This window comes from Chroicocephalus ridibundus, chromosome 8, assembly GCF_963924245.1.
Source record: "Chroicocephalus ridibundus chromosome 8, bChrRid1.1, whole genome shotgun sequence".
Taxonomy (NCBI): domain Eukaryota; kingdom Metazoa; phylum Chordata; class Aves; order Charadriiformes; family Laridae; genus Chroicocephalus; species Chroicocephalus ridibundus.
In genome coordinates this window covers 16,971,197-16,995,814 of record NC_086291.1, presented here as the reverse complement: position 1 = coordinate 16,995,814, position 24,618 = coordinate 16,971,197, and the positions used below count along the sequence as shown (strand labels likewise).

General features: G+C 39.0%; 1 protein-coding gene across 1 annotated transcript in view; it reads left to right on the top strand.

Moving 5' to 3' along the window:
- Positions 1-24,618, top strand: part of COL24A1 (collagen type XXIV alpha 1 chain) — a 149,560-nt gene that overhangs the window by 43,787 nt on the left and 81,155 nt on the right. The window contains exons 11-19 of the mRNA XM_063344940.1: positions 471-524; positions 1,239-1,283; positions 5,703-5,756; positions 8,261-8,305; positions 13,173-13,226; positions 13,318-13,362; positions 13,699-13,752; positions 14,386-14,439; positions 17,423-17,476. Coding sequence (XP_063201010.1) covers positions 471-524; positions 1,239-1,283; positions 5,703-5,756; positions 8,261-8,305; positions 13,173-13,226; positions 13,318-13,362; positions 13,699-13,752; positions 14,386-14,439; positions 17,423-17,476 — 459 coding nt within the window. The remainder of the gene's footprint in view (positions 1-470; positions 525-1,238; positions 1,284-5,702; positions 5,757-8,260; positions 8,306-13,172; positions 13,227-13,317; positions 13,363-13,698; positions 13,753-14,385; positions 14,440-17,422; positions 17,477-24,618) is intronic.

Below are 24,618 nucleotides of genomic sequence, written 5' to 3'. Positions count from 1 at the left end.
CTGAGAGGAAGGTGGGAGGGAAATGCATTGTGGCTGAACTTTAAGAAAACATTCTGCTTATGACAAGGTCAACTTTCCAGGACTCTTGCATATAGCAGTGATCACGCAGTGTCTTTTTAAAGATGAGAACATAACTTCTGATGGATTTTGTGAATAAGGTTAACTTCAGCAGCTTTTTCATGTTTAATTTTTTCTAATCAATAAGGTCTCTGATGCAACTTAGGTCTTACTGGAACACTTTCCTAGTACTTCTTTATTAACTGATTCTGTATCCTTGTAATGAGAATCTTTTTTTGCTGTTAGTTGGAGAATAAATGGTAGTCATGTTTAAGTTGATTGAGTTTCACTGGTAGTTTCAAATGAGCCTGAATTTAATCCCTGGATCCTGAACCCATAGCTGGCCAATACTGAGGGACAAGCAGTGTTGGTGGAATCAACCTTGTAATCAAGAGTTGTTCTTATGTTTTTAGGGTTTCATTGGACCTCCAGGTGTGGCAGGACAACCAGGACCTGAAGGAGAAAGGGTAGGTTTAATGGAACATTGATGAAATATTGGTGTTTGGGTAGTAATGCAATATACATTAAAATGGGGGGAAAACGTACAAGGTATAAACATTAATTTGTGTCTTTGTCTCAAAGCAAAACTGATGTGGAGGAAATTAAATAAATAGGTCATATCTAATTAGTCTAATCAATGAAATGTACTGGTGCTAAAGTTAAATGGAGAGCAGCCGTAAATTATTATTTGAATTTAATCTAGAGCTGCAAGGATTAAGGGTGTTTTTTATTCTTATCGCCGAGGTCCACAATGAGTATTTTTCATTGAAGCAATTTCGTTCAGTCAATAATTAATACTCATCCGTTGACAGATGATGTTTGAAGTAAAACCAGTCATGGAAATCTTAATCTCGGTCACTTCACGCTTGAGATTTTTCATGCTTCTCTTGAGCACAAAGGATGTCTGGCCGTATACTTTGATGGAAACAGGTTATGGCTATTCTTCATAGTTGTTCTGATGTGGTCACAGAAAAGACGAGCAAAGTTTGTGTTTCTGCCCCCCTGTTGTAGGACATTGTCTCTATGATTCTTTGCACAAATATTTTTATTTTTTTAATGATGCTTCTTGGCACTGTTAAAAGACCAATGGTGTCTTTTCCAATCAAATGCAGTTTTAATTACTTGAATTTAAGCTATTGAAGAAAAGAAAACATAGTTATGGTGGGTTATTTCTTTCTCAGGGCATCCCAGGCTTCCGTGGAAAAAGAGGCCCTAAAGGGAGACAGGTAAAGCTTCTAACACTTGTTACAATTTCTGCTGCCAATGTAAATGCACCTGTAATTCACTCTGTAACTTTAATCAGCTGAAGAATGTTAGTTGTATTTTTTTCTATAGATTATGTTCTATTTTTTCCAGTTAGTACTTTGTAGTGCTGCAGATTCTGTGCAGGTTGTAACTACTAGATGTTCTGAAGTGCGGAAGACTTAACAGGATGAGCCTTGTGGCCGGTTGCTGATACTAGCTACATGAGGGTTAAAAGATGACAGAAACACATAAATATGTTCTGTAAAATTAGTGTTAGCACAAGGTACAGATATGATGCAAGTTTCATAAGTCTGATTTTGGTGTTGGTTTGAATGCAAATCAGCTGCTTCTAACATCTGATATTTCTGGACTATGGTAAATTAAAGCTGTCCTCTACTTAACATATATTTCTACAGCTGAGAATAAACACAAATCTGCCAAGTATACGTTATCAAGTTTTACATATTTTCTGTGGTATATTTTCAATGCCAAGTGTTTTGTTTTCTGTTGCAACCTTATTATTTTAAGTCTTTGAAGTTATCTAGGAGTTCCCAATTTTAACTTGCCTTGTGGTTTGAGATTGGAAACTGCGATAGCATTCTTCAGTTGCGCACTCAGTTGTGCTCAGCAGTTCAGATGACTTTAATCTAGCATGTTGAACAAGCTTGTTCAGCAGTAGTAGTGTGATTACCGTCGCTTGGCCCTTGATGCATGCTATGAAAGTTGAGGAGGATTCTGTTTAATTATGTTTTGTTTTGTGTGTGATCTAACACCAGCCAAAAAAGGCACTAGCCTTCAATAGATTTCCTTTTGATGTAAAGAAAGGCAAGCAGAGAAAAGTGTCATTAAGCTGATAGACTGCTCTTTCTGAAGCTCCTTTGTTAAGGTATAAAATCAAAGTAAGAATCTGTTTTTTAATTACTCAGCTAGCAGGACAGGGTGCCTCCTGTGCTTGCTGACCATATTGTGGTTTGTTTATAATATGAATCAAATGCTACTTTGTGCATCTGAGTGTTGGGCAAGCAGGGGTCTGTGCCATCAGTACCTGGCAGTAGTTGTCAATGTGCTGTTCTGGTGAGTCACGTGCAGCCTTTAAGAAGGAGAACCTGGATGGAAAGCAAAGGCTTCTGTTCAGTGTGGAAAGGGAAGAGGAGGTGACAGCAGGGTACTCTGAACGCAGATTTTGCATTATAATCTCATTCTCAGTGGTGGGTTTCACTGAGGCTTCTGATTACCAGTGTAGTTGTTTGTTTCAATCCATAACAGTTGATGCGCTGCATGCTGTGGTAAGCATTATTTTTTTTCATTTGCAGTAAAAGCACAACTTCTATCACTGTCAGGCTGTGCTCTGATAAGGACTTTTGTTTATATAAATCAATTCAGAGAGGTTTCACATAGGTGATAGAGCACAAAAAGCACCTCTGCACAATGTCCATGATTAACTTCATTCAGTACTGATTCCTCTGTAATGTTGTCACGTCCTCAGTCCCAACGTTCATCACAAATCCTCTGTATGATCTACATAGGGACCAAACCATGAGAGCAATCACATGGGAGCCTGACTTGAAGTACTTTGCTGGATCACAAGTTTAGAGAATGTGTGTTATTTTAACCCTAGGCAATGATAGCTCTGATGACAATGTCTTTAAACACAGTGTCCCAGAGTTAACAATGCCAGTGCTTTGGGGCAGAGCACTGTCTCCAAAGGAAATTTGGCATGGTAATTGCATAGTGCCCGAAGTCAGGCTCGTCACCTTGTGTTCTAGGATGCAACATGGGTCTTTGGAGAAAACTTCTGTCAATAATAATACTTGGGGAAGAAAAACCTGTCTGACTGGCAGAGATCCTTCTGAAAAAAACAGATCCCAAATATGATCTCATTTTTGGAAAGTAGTATTAAAGTCTAAGAAAAGTGAATCGTACAAGGGATTGTTACACTTACAATTCAAACTGCTACTACTTAGCAGGTTTATTGAATAGTTAGTCATATTTGTAACATCTCTGGCATGTTTGAAATGGAACAAAATATTCAATTACCAAAATCTTTATTGTGAAGATTATACAGTGTGGATTTGTTTGAATTGTAGATTAGTTCTGCATACAATATGTTTTAAAGAAAATATTTCATAGTAAAAGTATACGTATTCAATTTCTTCCCATTGTATGCTTGTAGTATGAAATTTGGCTAGTTCTGCAGTACTTTTAATGCATTGTCTGTCCTTTTAGTATGATGCATAGTGCTTTTACATACATAGTTTGACCATATTTGGGGGAATGTTTTTACATAGTTTTCTGCTATATGGGATTAGTTAAATCCAGCAGTCAATGCGACAGAACAGACCTTGTAAATTATAACAAGAATTTATTAATCAAGTCCATTGTAACTGTAAAAACATGCTCTGTTTTATATTGAAATTATGAATAGTTGCCCTTGTATGCTTAATAGTAATGATGATGTAATAAAACACTTGTTGCACAGTAGTATTATATTACTTGCCATCTTAGACTTTTCTGACTGTTCTCCTATGTTGCCTTTTTCCTCTCATTTTTCTACTCACTAAGATAGTTTTATCAGTATCAGTTAGAAGACACATGCTGTTGAGAATGGGATTATGATGACTGTGGGTAATCTGTCCCTTTCGTAACTCATGCTGTGCTGGGTTCCTGCTGTATGTAAACCATCATCGGTGACCTGATCTATGATCTGGTGGTTGGTAAAACTGTCCCATTGCATCCTCCATTTCACTCTTGATGCCTCATTTGTGTGTTTTTTTTAAAACAATTGGTATTCATGTGTATTATGGCAATTCTGCCTCTTCCAACATCTACCAATGGTAAGCAGTACAACCAAAATATTATGCTATTAAGGAAAGGGTAATAAATTGTCTACATCCTATCAGCTGGTAGCTTTTAACAATATAGGCACTGTTAAATACCCATTTTGTATGTGTGAAATTTTACAGTATGTTTTCAGAGTTGTGCAAAAATTTGGCCAGTGGTGTACAGTTTGAGAATCAATGAAATTGGCTTTATTGACCATTAACCTATGAACCTCTGCTGTTTAAATGATAAGACGGTAACATATAAAGACCTGTACTGTCAGATCTTACAATTATGGCTATAATTCTTATTTGTGAGTTCCATGATCAGATCCTGAATAAAAATTTCATTGTTGTGAGAAGCACACAGCAATCTTTTGCTCTCCTGAATTTGCAGGAGAATGCAGAAAAAAACTCCAACCACAATCAACCCAAAAGATGGTATAGGGTGTATTAAGCATCTCTCAGATGAATTCACAGTATCATGCGTGATGATGGGAATTGAGAGCCTATTGTTTCAACACATTGTTTTAGCAGCATGTATGCATATATATATATATATGAAAACATAAAAATTTGTCTTAACTTTTATAGAATTTTGGTGTAAGTTATTACTAAAGACAAATATAGCTTAAGCAGTGCTTAAACTACTTTGGTTTATGATATGATTTTTCCACCTCCTTGCCACAGTTTTACATTTTCTTCCTGACTGCTGTTCAATATAATACCGTATGATGATGCATATCCCCTATTCCATTAAGGACAGACAATGCTATACTAAGTCCTGAGCTGGACAGCCATATCGACGTCCTACAAACAAGGTAGATTAAAAAGGCCAAATTAATTGTACCTTTGACCTGCAGGAGGTTTGAACAGTCTTACAGAGGTGAAAGGTTAATGCCTCAAAGTACTGTTTGTGATATGCAGGGAGGGGTAAAAAGACATCCAAACAGTGAAAAGACAAAGACGACTATTTCATGTAAAAATTATTGTAAGGGTAGAATTTTCTTGTTTTCCCCGTGGAGATCAGCTAGTAATGCTCTGGTGCTTTGCAGTTGATTTCTTGAGGTCAGTGCATCCCTCGATTATCTCAATACTCTAATACTGTGCGAGATTTTTCAGTTCCAGGAAAAGTCTCTTTTCTGTGAGCACCTTGAGATTGCAAACATTAATAGCTGGGGAAGGGTAAGGAGAGAACAAAAGACAGATGTTTGAGTGCTGTAGGTAACAGGAAAAATATTTGAAGTAAAAATACTAAATAGGAAAAGAGACTCCAAGAAAACAATTCAAGTAATACTTGTTTAATATTGCTCTTAAAGCTTTCAGTCATCTGATTTTGGCCTATGCTTACATTGTGTATAGTTATATCTCTTTATGATTTTAGGAGACAAATAAATACCACTGTTCTATGCTGTTCATTTGAACTGTGCAGCTGAAACTTTCTGCTTCTCCCATTCATCCATCTGTCTCCCTGAAACCACTTGCTGATGTCCTAATTTCTAATACCTATAGGAAATCAGTGTTCAGACCACCCTTTGTGTCTTGGACAATAAAGAACAAGCATTCTTTCTTTTGCTTTAGGGTTTTCCAGGTGACTTTGGAAATAGAGGCCCCCCTGGTCCAGATGGGAATCCTGTAAGTATCAAATTGTGTGTTGATTAACATGGTGAAATTTGTAACAGTCAACTCAACTCCCTTCCCAAATGGAAAGGAGACTTTTGCCTCAACAGCAAGGTCTCAAAGTCCACAGGAAAACTTTGGACTGTTACTTTTCCATGGAAATTGCTAGGGTAGTTCTGTAATAAGCAGTGAGAGAGAAAAGATCCAGAAACCTGCTGAGGAAACACAGTTTCCACTGCTGTATGTGCTGACTACCTTGAGAATCAGATATCTTGCTGTCCTCATTGCACTACTGATGAATGTTTTGTCTTCAGAAGTTCTTGCACTGGATATAACTTTGTGTTGTTTATTTAAACCATTATTCTAAGATCACCTTAACAAACTGGGATTCTGCATGCATGCCAAAATCCTAGCTTTCCTATGCTTATGCATTTGATAGTTGATTTCATCCTTTGAACTGTTACTGAATACAATTATGCTAGTATGTCATTTAGTGCATTATAATCAGTATGATAACAGCTTTGTCCTTGGCAGCGTGTGCAGGCTAAAGTGCTCTTGTGGTATGGTATTCAAACTGTGGCACAGTCGCATCACTTCACTGGCTGCCCTCAAAGGAGCTTCGCCGTCTTGTTGTATTTGTAGGGAAACTCTGGCTGCAGACTCCAAACTCAGGTTTCCTTTGATATGAGAAACCAGTGAAAGGGCTTTAGGCCAAACAAGGCAACAGCAATAAGTGCTGGGTAAAAGAGCAGCTGATTTGAATCTGCTTTTATTGTTGGATGCTCCTTTGGAAACTGCTCTCAGTTTGTGTCTAAAGGTTGTTCTGATATGGACCAGAGTCAGCAACTGGGCAGAGACGGTCTCCTTTTTGAAGGCCCGCCCTTTCTTGACATCCATCTTAGAAACTTGTTTTAGAAAAGTTTACATGAATTTTGCTGGTGGGTTATTGATGTTTGGTGTCAGCATTTTGGAACATAGGAAAAAAAAAATTTTGCATTTCTGGTCCCTGAGGCAAAGTTCCCCTTGTGGGAACATCAGGTAATGTCAATATGGTGCTTTTCATCTTGAAAGCCCTCTGAGGGGTTGTGTGTGTCACCAGCTGCATTGCAAATGATATAAAAAGGTTAGTTCTTCCTTCCCTTCCTGGTACTCCCAAGTCTTCCTCCATTCCTGATAAAGCAGATATTGTCTTTCCACAAGGTCTGCAGAACAACAGTACTTTAATAGAAACAAGCTCAGAAAGCCTGGATCTGAAATTACAGACTTACGCTTTACAAAGAAGCCTGTTTTAACGCAAGCATTTGCAAACGAGTTTCTTCTAATCTGCCAAGACAGCTGCTGATCTTACTGCCTTCTTAGACAGGCAGCAACCCCTCTCCCCTCCTCCCCCAAAACTCACCCTGCAGGGCTTGTTCAGGCAAGGGGCCAGAGCTGCAGCTGCAGGGGGCTGCAGTGCTAATGGGATATTTACAGAGCCTGTTCATGAGCTGGCAGTGGAGAGCAGGGGCTGCCTGGGAGGCCTGTGGTGGCAGAAACTTGAAGGGAGGACGTTTCTTCCCATGTGCTGACTTGACACTAATGACATTTGTCTCCATGCCTAATTTCTTCTCCTTAACAGAGTAATGCCATCCTTCGTTTCCACAACACCCTCTCAATTCTCTGAGGATGTCAGTCTGCCTTAGAGGACATTGCTAGAGCATTCAATGTCCCCTGTGCTTAGTTTGGAGGAGGCTGGAGAAGGTGTGTACACACCAGAGGAGGGAGGAGAGCACGAAGGTGTCCTCTGTGCCATGCCCAGCAGCCATGCCGTGTTGGCCAGCTTCAGAATGGGCTCAGATTTGCTTGCATAGAAATTCTTCATTGTGGGTGCCAATGGGATGCGGTGAACCCTACATATAATATCCATTGAGCAGCAGGTCCCAGGTGTTGGGACAGCTTGCGCAAAGCACGCTGACCTGGAGGGCTACAATACCCCTTTCATGCAGGGCAAAGAGACTTGGCAACTGTTTTCCGTGGTGCTCAGAATTTTAGCCTCTGCCAAGTTAAAATTCAGTGCAACAGAGGCAGTAGTAGAGTACTGTTGAATTTGTCACTTCTACATAAAGTACAAATACTGTAGTTTGTATCAAGAAATAATTTTTCACAAAGAGAGTGTAGCCTTTAATTCTATGAACTGAGACAGTGTTTTATTTATCTTTTAAAGAAATCTTCGTAAATTCGTGTGGGGTTTTTTTTCCACCCCAAAAAAATATTTTTTTTTCTTCTTCCCATTCTAAATATCATGGTAACAAATCTCACATTCATGAATGATTTCATGATACAAATATCTTGAGATCTAATTTCACAACCAGGAATTTTAATAAGCATGTTCCCCTGTGCAGTGATAAGCTGTCATTTTTCAGGAACTCTCTATAAAAATCCCAACTGACTTGCTTTGCAGATCACTGTTGTTTATCTTATCACTGGGAATTTTTTAAAATGGTAAAATTCAGGTAATCTAAAATTCATTTTCTTTGAAGGGAATTGTTGGTGGCGTTGGGCCTCCTGGATTTCCGGGCCTAAGAGTGAGTACACTTTTGTTACTTTGATGTGGATTCATTAGACTATTTGTCTTGTATGTTTGTGAAATAAGAAAAACAAATATAAGAATCCAGGGATTTAAACAGATTTTGGTTTACTTAGCCATGATTTTAATTAAAATCACTCTACAAAGCTGCTGTCATATTGCTGGTATGAAGTACTTCTACACTTGGTTTGGATTTGTATGCTTATTTCTGATCTGGTGTGTCTGGGTTTTTTATTTGAAATAAACAAGTCTGCTAATTTATACCCCTAAAGGCAGTGTTACTTTTTGGAAAAGTGCAGTGCTTTCAAATGTTTTAACATCCACAGCCCTCATTCATCCCTGTATATGGCTTCCAAATTGTAAGCAGAATCCTTTCCTAAGCAAAATTACTTTGTCTTGTATACAGTATTGTATTCAAATTTTTTTTCATGTTTTTAGAATAAGGTTGTGATGCTCACTCATTATGGAGTTGCAAGCTATAGTTGTATAAATACAGTTGCTCCAGAAAAGCTGTGATGTGCATGAGTCCTACAGGAGGTGGGAAAGACTGATACTTTCATACCGTGTAGTCTTACTCCCTTATTTTAAGTAATGCATGTGTTTACTGATAGTGGACCTGGGTTTGATTCTTGATGTTGGCTTAATCAAGGCTGGCTACCCAGCCATGTTCATAGTTCATAACATGTGGGAGAAAATAGCATGTTTACACTTGAATTAAGAAGGCCATGATTGTCTCCATGGGAGGGGTTTTTTTTGATATCTGGAGATCTGAAACATTCTTGATAAGTTTGTTAGTTTACACTGATGTCATCTAACTATTCCTTTGAAGTATGATAGTTCTATTATTATTATCTTTCTAATTATATGTTCATAACAAAAAAATATTCCTATAAGTCGTCCCTTGGTGCCCGACTGGGATTGTAATGGCATTGGTTTAGTGAAGGCACACAAGCTTGATCAAGGAATCTTTGTGGCTTCCAGCCTGCGTCAGGCTGCAAACATGACTCATTGTGTTCTTGTCCGTTGACATATTTGAGCCAATTGAAGCACTCACGAGACTGGAGGTTGCACTCTTTGAGAATTTGCTTTGAATTATAGTTTGCTTTTCTTTCTTACATGACCATCTTTGGAATTTTATCTCAAGGACTTTGATAATTGCACAAATGTATCTGAGGCTTTTCAAAAAGCCTCCTATATGTCACTTCTAAAAAGATACTGATTATTTTGACTAAAGCTTAGTAGTTTAGCCCTTCCTAGAATTCATGAGTGTAAATGTTTGCATGGTCAAAGCTCCATTTGCTGTGTTGCTGAGTTGCAGTCACACAGGAAGACTGTCAATAGCTTTTTGTGAAATACATAAATTATTTTCAATCACCAGTACAAAGCCTTTGCCACTTGTACATAGCTGAAGTATAACTGTAATGAGAGCTATTTCTTGGGAAAAAAAAAAAAGATGGCATTTTTAGATTTTGACCAGCATGAAATCAATAATTGTTTTGCCTGTGAACTCCATTTGAGTGGCCTGTCATCTCTCATTTATATGTGGGACTCTCTTGCACAGTTCCAGCTGTGTAAAGAAGCATTATGTTCCCATGTGCTCTACATAATTTGTATTCAAAGTAACGACAAAATAAAGTATAGAAACTGACATTTCTTTCTTCATTATGTACAATTACTAAGCTAATTCTTCTCGTGTATAGTTTTTAGTTTTGCAATGTGACAATTTGGAACAAAACTTTTACAGGGAGTGCGCTGATATTCCCATCTTTTGTTGGAATTAGAGTTTGACCCCCCCAGAACTGTTGGAAACTTTACATCATCTGTTGCAGCTCCATTTGACTGCAAGTAATTGGAAGTCTTCTATGGAGCAGAGCGCTCCTTTGATCCATACACTTGTGTGTTTGTAGCTGAGGTGTATGTATATATGCTGAAAAACAATGACATTTTTGGAGGCAGAAATAATTTTGCAAATGAGCTTCTGGTCTTAACAGAGTTTAGTGCTTGGGATGACAAACACGTGAGCAAAAATATGTGTGCACAAGTGTTTGTGGTGTAGAAATGTGGCTCCATATAGGTAGGGTCATTGTACATCCTTCTGACAGCTTAATAGATTTTACAGGTATATTAGGGTGTTTTTAAAGGTATCATCTTTTATTTAGCCAAGGCACATTAGCATTGTCGCTCAGGGGTGGCTAACTCGCCATGGTTGATAAGACCTTACTGGTACAGTGAGATTTTGCAGTTGAAAAAAATGGCCCAGCAGCATTTCCTCCAGATTTCTGAACACCCTTTGGAAGCTTCTAAAGCATCAGCAAATCTAGTCAGGGTTTTGAAATAAGGTCGGAACAGGGCTAAAGAGGACTTCAGTATCTAGTTGGCATGAGTCTTTTGTGGATACTAACACAGTGTACAGGCATCATAGTAGAATTATGCACTCCTCTGTGTCTCTGCATTACATCATATTAGTTACTCTGGTTCCCACTTCCTAATTGGAAGAGCTGTGTTTTGTTCCAGACTTTCTTTACGAGGGATCATTGCACTCTAAACTGTAGCAGAGTATCACCAAGACCCCAGGGAAATGTCAGGTGACCCCAGCATCCCCAAATACAGCTTCTGTGGTGCAACCCTGTTCCTTGACCACACCTGCTGTCCAAATGGGTTTGTACACCCTGGCCTCTGTTTTCACATGGCCCTTATTCAGCAGATGCTAGTGGTCATCCAAAACCAAGTGAAGAACTAGAGACCTCGATGTTTGTTCTAAAATACTTAGTTATAACACATTATACTATTACAAGATGCAATATTGAACATAAGATTAAATATATTCTTCTGGCAGAAACCAACAGCATTAATTCAAGAAGCTTGTCCAGCCCAGCTGTATGCAGTATCAAGAGCTAATTACATTTTTGTGTTTGTTCATGAGAACAATGGCAAAGTAAGCAGCATCAGTCTAATAATTCCTTCCTTCTGTCATTTTTTTTCAATGTAAAAAGTTGTTGCCAAGTTCAGATTTTTGGCTGGCTGAGCAGCCAGTGTCTCAAGATTTGCAAGGCCATGAGTTTTAATAAGATGAAGACTTTCAGAAAATTTATGACTACAGTTACAAGAGCTAGCTTTTCTTTTTACGTTTTTTTTTTTCCTTTAAAAGAAAACCCCACCGCCTAATACTAGGAAGTATTAGTCTTCCTTTTCTGGTATCTTATCTTTTTGACTGGTAAAAGCAATTTGGTTTTAGTTTCACTTGTCCCATAGATATAGTGGAAAAGGCATTCCTTACATAGCTGAAGTAATTTTTGTTTTCTATCTATCAGCAAGTTTTAACCAAACCAATAAGCATGTGCTAACATTTAGCAAGGCTGTTGTAGATGGAGGATGATTTAAAAAATTGTCAGACTTACTAATTCAATCCTATTCTTATCAGTGAGATCATTTTTCAGTTTTGTTTTTGTATAGTTCTAGTTCTTTGCTGTTAATTAAGTCACCCAATATCTTCGAAGACTGTGACAGGGGTTTTATCAACCAGAATTTTGTAAAGCTGTTTTGGAGCTTCTTCCTATTGCTTTTGTAAGCTGAATTTCCCAGCTCAGTATCCCTCTGTGATTTTTCCAATCAATGCTGTTGTTACCCTAAGTATGCATTTCAGCATACAGCATTAATACAGAAATGCCTTGCTGAACTAGAATATATAGCACAAGTAAGAGAAGCAATGTAAACAAATTATCTTGGCATCAGCTAACATGACAGAATATACCATTTAAGCAGTTATGGAAAGCTAAAGCAATATAGAGTAGCAATTTTCCTGGAAGCTTTACCAAGCATCGTTGAGACACTAAATCATCAGTCTTCCTTTTACTTCAGTGAGCCGTGAGCCTGATGATGGCTGCAGAAGAATGTTTTTGCTAACATTACTGAAAGAGTCTCCAGAAAATAATGAATGTGTGCTGAACTGGAAATCAGTAGGTGTCCATCTCATCTTTTCCATGTCAGTCTCAGCAAATGGCAAAAGTTTTCTCTATTCATATTTGTAGCTAAATTCTTGCATAGCCCCAGAGGTGTAACACTGCCTTTTTCATTTTTCCAGAGGTAGAACAGGCAGAAAATAGATAGACTTTTCCCTCTGTAATGTAGTTTTAGCTATTGCTAAATAATTTCTTAGGTTTAGCTCATCTTTCATTAATAGTATAGCTCTTGCTGTGTTGATCTTTAATGATTCTTAATTTTATTCATTTCTGGTTCACTTTCTTTTTCAAGTCATAAAACTGTCCATATAAATCCCAATAAGGAAAGATGAAGTAAGGGCTTGGAAGGTACATGAGAACAGAAAAAGTTAGCATGCCTGTAAGAACTTAACTTAAGTTTGCACACTTGATATTTTGGAAGAATCCCATCTCTCTTTTTTAACTTGCAGAAGTCACTGAGAGATGAGAAAACCTAGTAAAAGTCACTTTTTATGGCACTGCTTATGCTAGAATAATACCTTTAAGCCAAATTTGATGCTTACATAGTAGTGATGTCATGTAACCCTAAGGACAGAGGGAACAGCCACCAAATGTGCAGCTGCCATACAAAAGAAAGCTTCCTTATTCTGCATTGCCTAATGCACTATCTTCTCTTCAATACATAATCTACAGGAAAAGAGAGAAGTTCCGTTTCTTGTGTTTCTGCTGATGTGGTTGGGAACTGTAAAGGTGGAGGGCTTATAATATGGATTCTTTTTTCCCTGAGAAATTAGGGGAATCTTTTTCCCTTGAAAAAGATTTTAGTTTCTCTCTGTGGTGCAGAAAATGCCACGTTCTGTTACCAGTCTTTAAGTTACTCCATTTCATCAAATGTTTAATGCAGTTACCTTTCTTGCTGTCTCGTAGGGAGGCATTGGGCCAGCAGGACCAAGTGGACCATCAGGAATTCCAGGGCCCATGGTATGATGCTAAACAGTCTCACAGCCTGGTGCCTATGCTGCTTTCCAAATTATACACAAACATTGAATTTTTGGTTTCTTCATTTCAACAGGGTCTCCCAGGGAGTATGGGACAGCCTGGAATGAAAGGTGATAAGGTGATTTAAATATTTCCATTATCTTAGGGTTATATAGTTCTTTCAGATTCCTTTCATTAAATCTTGAGCAAAATAATGTACTTGGCAAAACCTTCCCTCTTTCCTTTTGATTTATCTTCTGACTTTTATTTTTAAAATTACATAACAACATCCAGTGCTGTGTCTATAGGGTTTGCTGGAGGGGGTGCTTCAGTGCAGCATCTTGCGTTGTCTTTCAAAGATCTGTGTAAATTTTAAATAGGAAATATTAAATTAATCTTTCTTCTTCTCTAATTCTCATGAATACCCCATTTTAAGCCACATACATATGTCTGTATAAAATAATATGTTGTTTAGGGTGAACATGGCCTTGCAGGAGAGCCAGGAGACCAAGGGTACCCAGGAGACAAGGTAATTTATAATTGCATAGTTTTACAAAATTGTTCAATTTCAGCAACTTCATCAGGCTTCTGAGTCTCTTAAAATGCAATAAGTCAGTTGCATAAAAGTAGAATGCAGTAGTGAAAGTTACTAGATACCACTGAATTAACATATTTTTAAGAAATGCTGTGCTAATTAAAACTTAGTTATGGAAAGTAGTGAACAAAGACAAGTAAAAGGCATGGGCAGAATTCTGGCTGCCATGTGTTCAGAGATGCATCAAACAAGAATAGAATTATGGTATGATATGAAACCCGCTAAGAAACTGTTGTAAAAGATATTTTTCCCTTGAACCTTGAGGTTCATCTGCAGCTCACCTGGGCCAACTATGGTTAGCAGCAGCACATGGTCTGGTATACTCCTTCATATCTTGAAACTGAGATAAATAAGTATCTTCTTTCCTATTTGGCTAGTACATCAGAAGTCACTGAAATAGCACATCCTGTGAGAACTCTTTTGATGAAAGTTGAATTTTAGAAGACATTTCTTATCCCACAGAATTATTTCAAAGCCTGTTTCAGGTGGCAAAGTGTAGCAATCTATTGCTTCCAACATAACACAACACTACATTTTCATGTGTATTTAATAGCTTTTGTTTTTCAGGGTGCTCTTGGTTTACCAGGACCCCCAGGGATCAGAGGGAAGCCAGGCCCCCCAGTAAGTTTACACATCAATTTTTGCTCTCAGTATATCACTAGATGTTGTTATATTTGATACTTCTTTTTATCTTATGTTCACACTGCATGTAATCTTCTAGAAGCTGCCTAATTCAAAATGCACAAAAAAAGAAAAGGTCTAAGCTGCTTTTATTTCTAGTGACTGGTTAGTGAGTGAGTCAGATCCTAACGTGTGAGATTTTATTACAGAGATCAGTGTACGTGTTGGCTTTTAATACAGGAGTGTTTAGGATATTAGGTGTTCTGTGACAGTCACTTTGTGGGGGAATAGACATGTTGGTACTGTTTGAAACAAATCCACTGAGAGCTTTGGGACCTGCCAAGATGACAATTTTGGCTAGGTGGATTTGGAGAGAGTGTGGGAAATCTCATTAATAATGGCCAGTTGTTTCTTACAGGGATGGGAGTAGTCATGAATTCCAGTATTTGCTGATGTTTTTAGCAAGTTTAAAGGCATCTGTGCAGTGGTGACACTTCTGTTGGGTTTGTAAATGTTGAAGAAAAGGTATTGCACAGGGTTACCTAGCTCTTTCCTCACCTGTTCCTAGTACTACTATCTGCCTCTCTTTGGTGGATAATTAAAAGCTGCCAATACTTAATGCTGTTAAAGAGCCAATACTTAATGCTGTTAAAGAGCAAGAAATCGGCCAAGGGACGCAGGAGACCTGCATGGTTGAGCACAGAGCTTCTGAAAAAGCTCAGGTGGCAGAAGGAAGTTTACAGTAAGTGGAAGAATGGACTGACCCCTTGGGAGGATTACAAGAATGCCACCAGAGCGTGCAGGGATGAAACAAGGAAAGCCAAGGCTGCCTTGGAATTAAACCTGGCTAGGGATGTCAAGCTCAACAGGAAGGGCTTCTACAAGTATATTGGAAGCAAAAGGAAGACCAGAGAAGTTCTGGGTCCACTGTTAAATGAGACAGGAGCCATGGTGATGGAGGATGCGGAGAAGGCGGAGTTACTGAATGCCTTCTTTGCTTCGGTCTTTATTGCTCGGCCCAGCCCTCAGGAGTCCCAGGCATTGGGGAAAGTAACGGGGAAAGAAGACTTCCCCTCGGTTGAGGAGTATCAAGTGAGGGATCAATTAGATATTCATAGGTCCATGTGCCCCAATGGGATGCACCCGAGAGTGCTGAGGGAGCTGGCGGATATCATTGCTGGGCCGCTCTCCATCATCTTTGAAAGGTCCTGGAGAACAGGCGAGGTGCCTGAGGACTGGAGGAAAGCCAATGTCACTCCAGCCTTCAAAAAAGGCAAGAAGGAGGAGCTGGGGAACTACAGGCCGGTCAGCCTCACCTCCATCCCTGGAAAGATGATGGAACAGCTCGTTCTGGGCATCATCTCAAGGCATGTGGAGGAAAAGAAAGCTATCAGAAGTACTCAACATGGATTCATCAAGGGGAAATCATGTCTAACTAATCTGATGGCTTTCTATGATGGCATGACTGGATGGATAGATGAGGGGAGAGCGGTAGATGAGGTCTACCTTGACTTAAGCAAGGCGTTTGACACGGTCTCCCACAGCACCCTCATAGGGAAGCTTAGGAAGAGTGGGTTAGATGAATGGACAGTAAGGTGGACAGATAACTGGTTGAAAGACAGAGCCCAGAGGGTAGTGATTAGGGGCACAGAGTCTAGTTGGAGGTCAGTGATGAGTGGTGTTCCCCAGGGGTCAGTACTGGGTCCAGTCCTCTTCAATATATTCATCAATGACCTGGATGAGGGGATAGAGTGCACCCTCAGCAAGTTTGCCAATGACAGAAAGCTGGGGGCTGGGGGGTGGCTGACACACCAGAAGGCTGTGCTGCCATACAGAGAGACCTGGACAGGTTGGAGATTTGGGCAGAGAGGAACCTTATGAAATTCAACAAGGGCAAATGTAGGGTGCTGCACCTGGGGAGGAATAACCCCATGCACCAGTACAGGTTGGGGACTGACCTGCTGGAGAGCAGCTCAGCTGAAAGAGACCTGGGACTCCTGGTGGACAAGAGGATGACCATGAGCCAGCAATGTGCCCTCGTGGCCAAGAAGGCCAATGGCATCCTGGGGTGCATCAAGAAGAGTGTGGCCAGCAGGTCGAGGGAGGTCATCCTCCCCCTCTCCTCTGCCTTGGTGAGGCCGCACCTGGAGTACTGTGTCCAGTTCTGGGCTCCCCGGTTCAAGAAGGACAGGGAACTGCTGGAGAGGGTGCAGCAAAGGGCTACCAAGATGATTAGGGGACTGGAACACCTCTCTTATGAGGAAAGGCTGAGGGATTTGGGTCTCTTCAGTCTGGAAAAAAGATGGTTGAGGGGGGATCTTATCAACATTTATAAATGCTTAAGGGGTGGGTATCAGGAGGATGGGACCAAGCTCTTTTCAGCGGTGCCCAGCTCCTTTTGCTCAAGGAACACCTAATTATGGCAGTAGCAGCAGCAAACTTTTAAAAACATGGAATGACATACATAGTTTAAAGGAATATTTGGTCAATCTTTAGGTGTGCCATCTGCATACAATGGAGTCACTATAACATGTGGATAGGACCTAATTTTACTGTTGTTAATCACAAAACTGCCATTTCTCTGGCCATGATTGGATACGTAAACTATATAGGTAAGTATGTCAACCAATACCCATAATGGTTGCTTCCTGGACTTTTAAATAATATGTAGCTTTTATTGTGAAAACAGTTACATATTTCAAGAGGTTTTTTTACATGACTATGTGGACTATACCAAAACTCCCAATTTTATTTGTCTGAAGCTAATTTGCATTTTTGGTTGTGACTTCAAAGAGATATGAAGAAGAACTAGTCTTAATTGAATCCAAAGAAAGGCAGTTATAAAATTTCCCATTCAGTGGAAAAGTCATCTCAACACTTTTGTTCGCTTTCTTTTTGATAAATGTTTTTAAAATCTTCATTATGATCTGTTGTTAAAAAAATAAATTATCATCAAAAATCTAACTGTTTGGATTTTTTAAAGGGGAAAATTGGAGATCCTGGATCCCATGGACCATTGGGTCCTCCAGGACCAGAGGTAAGAAATTGCTTAATAGAGGTAAATTGAATGTCATTTAGTTCTAAATGATAAAAATCAGAGGTAAATGGGTTTGCTTCACAAAAGGTTGTTGTCCTAGTTGAATTAGAAAATGCTTTTTATTCAGTCATAGCCGATGAATTAATTCTCTTCCATAAAGTACAAAAGATACTAGCACTTTTAATGCAAAATATTAATATACAGGATCTTTGAATACAAAGTAGTTCCTCATTTGCGTATGTGATTAGGATTTGCTCTCTTTTGAATCTAGGTGTAATGAATTAGACCTTGAATGAGGCTCATGTGATTTCCCAGGCACATTTCCATTCATGAATTCTACAGCATGTTTACAAATGGGATTTCCCAAGCCTGGTTGCATATTTGTCTCTTACAAAATAACATTATTTGCAAGGAATGCAAAGAATAAACACCAGTTACATAGGAAGCATTGCCAAGCACTTGAATTTAGCAGTGCAGTTGCCTAAGAAATGTATAGTACTATGGAAGTCTACACAGAAACTAAATCAGTCTTTGAATTGTTCCATTTCGGTCCTTTTTGGCATTTATCCCATGGGCTATAGGACAAAAATGCTGTGGACTGTTCAGGAAAGATATAGGCATACACAGACACACATATATTTGCTGGAGAGATGAAAACAAAAAAGTCAGATTTTTCTTTTTAATTAGCCTGCTCCAACAGATGAATTTTTTTATTTTTTAAATATGTCTGGAAGATATATTTTAGCAATGATGGTTGTTCTGGCCTTAGAAGATACAATAACTCTGTGAGCATATCTCTTGAAACCAAGGTGCTCTCTATTCCTGCCTTTTTTAAGAGGGAGCCCAAGGCCTCTGATCCTCAAAGAACAAATTATTGGGTTTTATTACTTAATTGTAATAGCTCCTCTAAATCCTAAAGAACACACTTTCTTACTGGAGATGAGCCCTCATTAAGAGAAAACTCACTGGGAAATGTGTTGTAGCAACACAAGATGGTCTTTTCAGAGTAAGCCAGTATGTCTTAATCGATGGGGAGAAAATTTTCACGCACTTCAGTTAGAATGAAAAAGGCACAAAGCCTGTGCAAGCCATCTCCAGCTGCCTCCCTCTGTGGCTCAGGATTTTAGATTTTGTGAGCCTCTTCGGCTGAGATCCTTGCATCATCTCTTCTCTTTGTATATCTTCCAGAAGGGAGGCCTGTGGCAGGTTAACATCAAATTGTCTGTCTTGAAGCCAGTGTCTGGTGACCCTGATCGCCTATCCTGGTAGTCCTTCATAGTCCCTTATTCCAGCCCAGGCACACTGTTCCTTTGGGCCTGGGGAGAAATTAATCAGTCAGGGCTAGTACCCTCAGGGCAGATACGGATGGGAAAACTTGCTTTCTGAAAAGCTCAGCATTTGCTTTTGCTCAGGGGTGCAGAAGTACTTCAGCCATTAGAAGGCAAATAAAGTGCTTTATGTTAGATAATTAAAGCTTGAGTGTTCAGGTATTTTTCTTTGAATAATTGTCTGCAAAACGTCAGGTTTAAAACTACAAAGCAATGTTTCCCTTAACTTTAATCATGCAAGGCAGATCCAAATAAAGTAAAAGAAGCTTTGCCTTCTTTTACTTCATAAAAACATGGTAACCATATGGCAAAATAGCAGAAATAGAAGGCAGGCAGGACAGCAGTATACCAGGATCTTGGCCAAATTGGAAATTCTAGAAGTTCTATAATAAAAGGAATTTTAAATAACCGCTAAAGCTGAAGATTGTATCTTACTCTGCCTGTTACTTTGTCTTATAAAAATAAGCTAATTGTTGTTGCCAGAAGCTATTTAGACACAACGGGATATATTAAGTATAAGCAATTAGTGCAGATTTTCCTACAAGAAAAGCCTACGGTCGTATATCTAATAATGTCTTTCTTTCAAAACCAGACGGCTAGCAGGTCAGACAGGGCTGCTTTCCATGTTCCTATTTCATTATCTGACTGGTCAGACTTCCTGTGACCCCATGTAGAAAACAGACATTACATCCTATACTATATGTTCCCCTTGATGTTTCTGGAAAGAGCAGAATATGATGAATTAGTTTCTTACCAGAGGAGTGCTTTGAATTTGGTATGGACGTGACAACCCATGCCACATGCCCTTTAGGAAAGATTTTACTGGAATAAAAAAAAAAAAAAAAGACTATGTTGAGATTTGTTGGGCATTGCTGTGAGCAGGAGGAACAAGGCTTTGAAGTAGGATCTGACAGGTTCTGCCACTGGGCAGTGCAGAACCTGTGGCAGTGCCCAGTGGCAGAACCTGTCAGATCCTACTTCAAACTATGTCTCTCCCCTTTTGTCCAACACTGAGACAGTGGGATTTATAAATGTACCCTGTCCCCATGTTCAAGTTTGTTTTGGGTACGTGTGAAATAAGAAACTGGGGATCCTTTGGTCTCTCCAATTACACATTTGAGTATTTATTTCATTTCCAGTATAAAGAATAAGCAGTCACATCCCTAATTTTGTTCCTGTGTAAACTGCTGTAAATCAGGCACTACAGCAGCTGAAGTCCGTAGTTATCTCTGTACACAGCAGTGGGAGCGGGCCTGGCAGGCTTTATTCATCCTCCCGGGTTTTTGGCTTTTTATATGCAGGTCATCACTGAATTGCTTCCTCAGTCTTTCCTCTGCAGCTGTGCAGCCTAGGTACATCAGCTCAGAGTTGAAATAAGCCACCCACTCCTAGTCAGGGTCCATTTGAGAACTGCGGTGCTGACGGGCAGGAGTGAGTAAAGAGAGGGACAAAGGTCTTGTGCTCGCTCCCTGGGCAGCTGTACGAGGGTCGGCTGCCAAGTGTGTTTTTTTCAGTGCAGTAGTCCTGCAGCGTCAAGCCAAATTCTCTTCTGGGTATGTTGCCGCAGAGCCAAGGTCTGTCGTGTGCCTGAATTTGTGCTGCTCACAAAGCACTGGATATCTTTAGTGAGCTTTATGGAGCATATTCTTCATCAGTTTACACGTTTTCCTGCTTTGTCATGCATCTAAAAATTAAGACCCAAAATTTTGACTTTCTAGAGAGCTTTATTTTGCTGGTATGACAACTGGAAAGTTCTGGTCTGACTGCTTTAACCCACAATGCCTGTGTTTACTGTGAACGATAAAGTATGTAATGCTTATTGTTAACGTGAATGAAATTAGACAAGGTTTTAACAGGCTTCCACATGTATTCAGAATATTTTATAGCTAAATTTCACTCTACGAATCACATTTAATTATCTGCCAAGAATGAGGGTGTTAGTTTCCTTCAGATGTGGCTTCATATGTGCTCTGAGTATTATAAATAGGTTTCATCTGGAGCAGAGGGAGCATTAGTCATTATCTTCAGTAGAACTTTTTTCATCTGTGCAGTATTTTGATCTGAAGTTGTTAGTTTATTCTTTCAGGAAGGTACTCATATGGGATTCAGCTGGTATGTTTCATGCTCAAGGCAATAGCATTACAAAGGAAAAGGATACACTCAAATCATAGTAAACAGTTAAAAAAGCACATATTTCATAAGTGAATCACTGGCTGCTTTGAGTTGTTCATTTTTTTAAAAAAAGCTTATTTTTAATGCATGTTTTATCTTATATGATGTTTTGAGGTTGTGCAAACAATGCCACGTGAGTGCAGTGATAACAGCCTTCTGTTTCAATAGTGTATTAAATAACTTGCATGCAAATGACTTGAAGGAAATATAGAAATAAAGACAATTTTATAGCTGAATTAATTGCATGTTCTGGCATACATCTAGAGAACTGTTGTTGTAGAATTGCTTATACTTTCTGCTTGCCTTTGCACAGAATCTCTAACTGGTCCTTTCATAAGTTTATTTGACATAAGTATGTCTTTCTGATCTTTTTTTCAAGAAATATCTATTAATTTTGCAGGAATATTCGATTTACCTTGACTTTTTAATAATGTTGAATACTTGCGCATGTGACCCTCCTGTGTTTTGTGTTTTCTTCAGAGTGATTATGATAGTTCAGTTTGTGCCTGTTAGCTCTTAGTCTGTTTCCACAGACCTTCATAGGTTCTTTGCATAGAACGTGTCATCTTGGAGATTTTCCTTTTCCAGGGAGAGCTGTGGTGAGACTTCACTAGAAAAGAAGGGACATGCAGATAAACAAAACTTGATTTGTGTTGCTTTACCCAGGGCATTGTTTAACTCCTAAAATTCTGAATCTGCCTAGAGTAAAGCAAGCTAATATCTAAATGTTTTTTATTTGATTTTTAAACACCTGCACTGTTTTGGCTCTTGGGTTTTGGTGTTATCTTAGACGAAATGGTAGTCTTGCAAATAAATTTGAAATTTCTGCCTAAATTTTTCAGTCTGGCCTTAGTCAAGGTGTGGTCTGGTCCGTATGGGCACACAGCTGTTAGCAGCATAGAAGCAATGTACAGTGAAATAATCCTCCTGCAAGAGAACAGATTTCCTCTTGCACAAGGATTATTTCACTGACTCTCTTCTAGACTCACTCATCTCTTTTCTAAGGTTTAAAGTTAGGAATACTTGATTTTCAAAATGCACAGAGTTGTTCCTGATGGCTTTCCTCCGTACTCAAGCTTTGCTTAACCCCACTGTCACTTATATCATTAGAAGCGTGCCTGAAAGAAGATCTGTTCCTCAGACCTTAGTCATTTAACTGTTATTGGAGGGCTTGTAACATAAACCTGAGCCTGAATATTTTGAAATAAGTACATAATCTATTATTTCTCTCTCTTATGAAATGCCTACATTTGATGATTGTTTTCATCATAAGCCAGAACAAAACTTTAAAATATGCATCTCTCTGCTTAGCATTGTTATATGTATTGGAAAGTTCCACAAAAGTAGCTGTTGGTGTTGAATAACTGGCTTGATTTTTGAGTCTTGTGAAAATAATTGATCAGGTGGCCGTGATTGCCCAATAGACCACATCTTCTGTGGTGCACCTTGTGGGTTCACTACTGGAAGTCTTCGGAGCAGACGGGGAGACTGTTAAACAGAGTTCAACAGCAAGTGTATCTCCAACCAAACTGTACCAAGCTCCCTCTGGATTTATCCTGTCTGATCCTTGGAGTGGGTCTGCACTGAAGTTTTTTACCAAAGCTCTTAATTTTTCACATTGTAGGTTTACAGAATGCTTCAAGACTTGGTCCATAGTACGTTGATTGATGGCCAGTGCTCCTGTGCTGGTCAGTCAGGTGAATCACCAGCCCCTTTCTTGGCCATCAAGCATCCAAGCAGGTCTGTGAAGGACATTTTTTGAAGAGTTGGCGCAGGGCCTTGCTCACACTATAAAGTAGACTACACTAGTAGACTGCTTGTTGTAAGGACAATGATTCTAATGTGTGTTGCATGTAATATGTAGATGGCCTGGATGGCTTTAAAGGATGATGCATCACATTTGGAAGACTCGTGACTTTGAGTCTCTCACAAGAAAATCAATCACTGGTGTTTCAGTGAGCATGGCTGAAGAGATCTGCCATGTGCAATTAGACAAAAGCACAAAGCAACATCAGCATCATTTTACTGACATCTTAGCAACAGCAAATTGCAAAGCTTTCCTGTATTGTATGCTATAATCCATGATTGCCCCTTTTTTTCTGTTCTTTGACAAATTGCAATTGTGCAATTGTAATTTGTACTGTTAGATTCCTTCCTCCATCCTTTCCAAAATCAGAATTGAAGGTTTGTAAGAAAAAATTAACGTTTTGTCTCTGGCCTTTAAAAATGCTGGCACTAAACTTTGGCACACTCAGGAGAAAGCTCATTTCAAATCCTTTCTTTCTTACTGTTTTTCTCATTCTACTTGGCACATTATTGACACTGCCACACAGTTGTGTAAATGGCAAAGAGCAAAGTCCTGTAACTGTGTGAATACTGACATTTCTAAAACTGTGTGGAGAACAAAATAGATTTTTTTTAAATTGAATTGCATCTCTGCATAGCACATCCTTTCAGAAGAATAATAAAAACTTCTTATTTGAGAATACAAAATCACAGCTCATTTTCTCAGTTTAGAGAGATTTAAATTTTATGCAGAAATCTTCCTTTTGTAATTTGATAATGATTAGTAATAAATCTCTAATAGTGTATCTTGTTGAAGTTCAGTAGCTGCATCCAGTCAGTATTGCTTCTGAAAATTCATTCTAAATTCTTATTCAAATGAAACACAGCATGTGATTGAATGAAATAATATTGGAGCAGGCAAACTTGGCAACCGAAGGGACTATCACAGTCCCTGGAGAGGTTTTTGCTCTGTGGTGCTCTTCCAACAGCACTCGTGTCCCTATCCCATTGAGGGCTGCTGAGAAGCTAAAGATCATGAGGGTCGGTGACTAATAGCAATGCTGGCAAATGTCGTGTAGAAACAGCTTGGAGTGAGTGGGATTCTGCAAATGTAAGAGAATTCCTAGTGGAAATGGAGTTTAATTTCCAAACACTTCTGATATTCTGCTTCCATGCTAGCAGCCACACAGGAAAACAAACAAAAGAAAAGCAACAGATTTTGCAGATCCCTCATCTCTGAGACACTGACTTCAGTACAAAAAGACGTGCCCTGACATAGTAACAGTCTGATCATCAGTCTCTGCATTTTTTGTTAATTAAAGATTATGTAGATAATTGACATCAATAAATATGTTAATTTTATATTTAAACATCTTCAGTACAAAAAGCAACATTTTCACAGCAAGGTTAAAGTGCGTTTGTGTTGAGATAGCTGGTACTTCAGGTTTTTCTGACACCACCTCTAGTGTGATTAAACTGAGTGAACTCTAAAGTGCTTTGCTGGCAAAAGGCCACAACTGCAGCAAGATTTTTGAAAATAATTTGTAACCTGCCAGCTGCCAGACTTCTGGCTGATGGGAAGATAAGAATCTACACTTTGTGTTTCCTTAGTAGAAGTCATAATATTGAGTGATGTTTTGTTCTGAATAGTCTCTGCTGAAAATTACGTTGCAGCTGGAAACTACCTTGATCTCCTGGCCTTTTGCTTATGGAAGAATAATGAATTTTTAATCTGGAGTAGCTTCACAGGGAATTGGCTGCTGAGTAACTCTTGGCAAATTCAGATATAAGTAGAAACGTATACCACTTCACTACTTGGAATCTGAGTGGCAAGCACCATTGCTGAGGTGTTTTAAG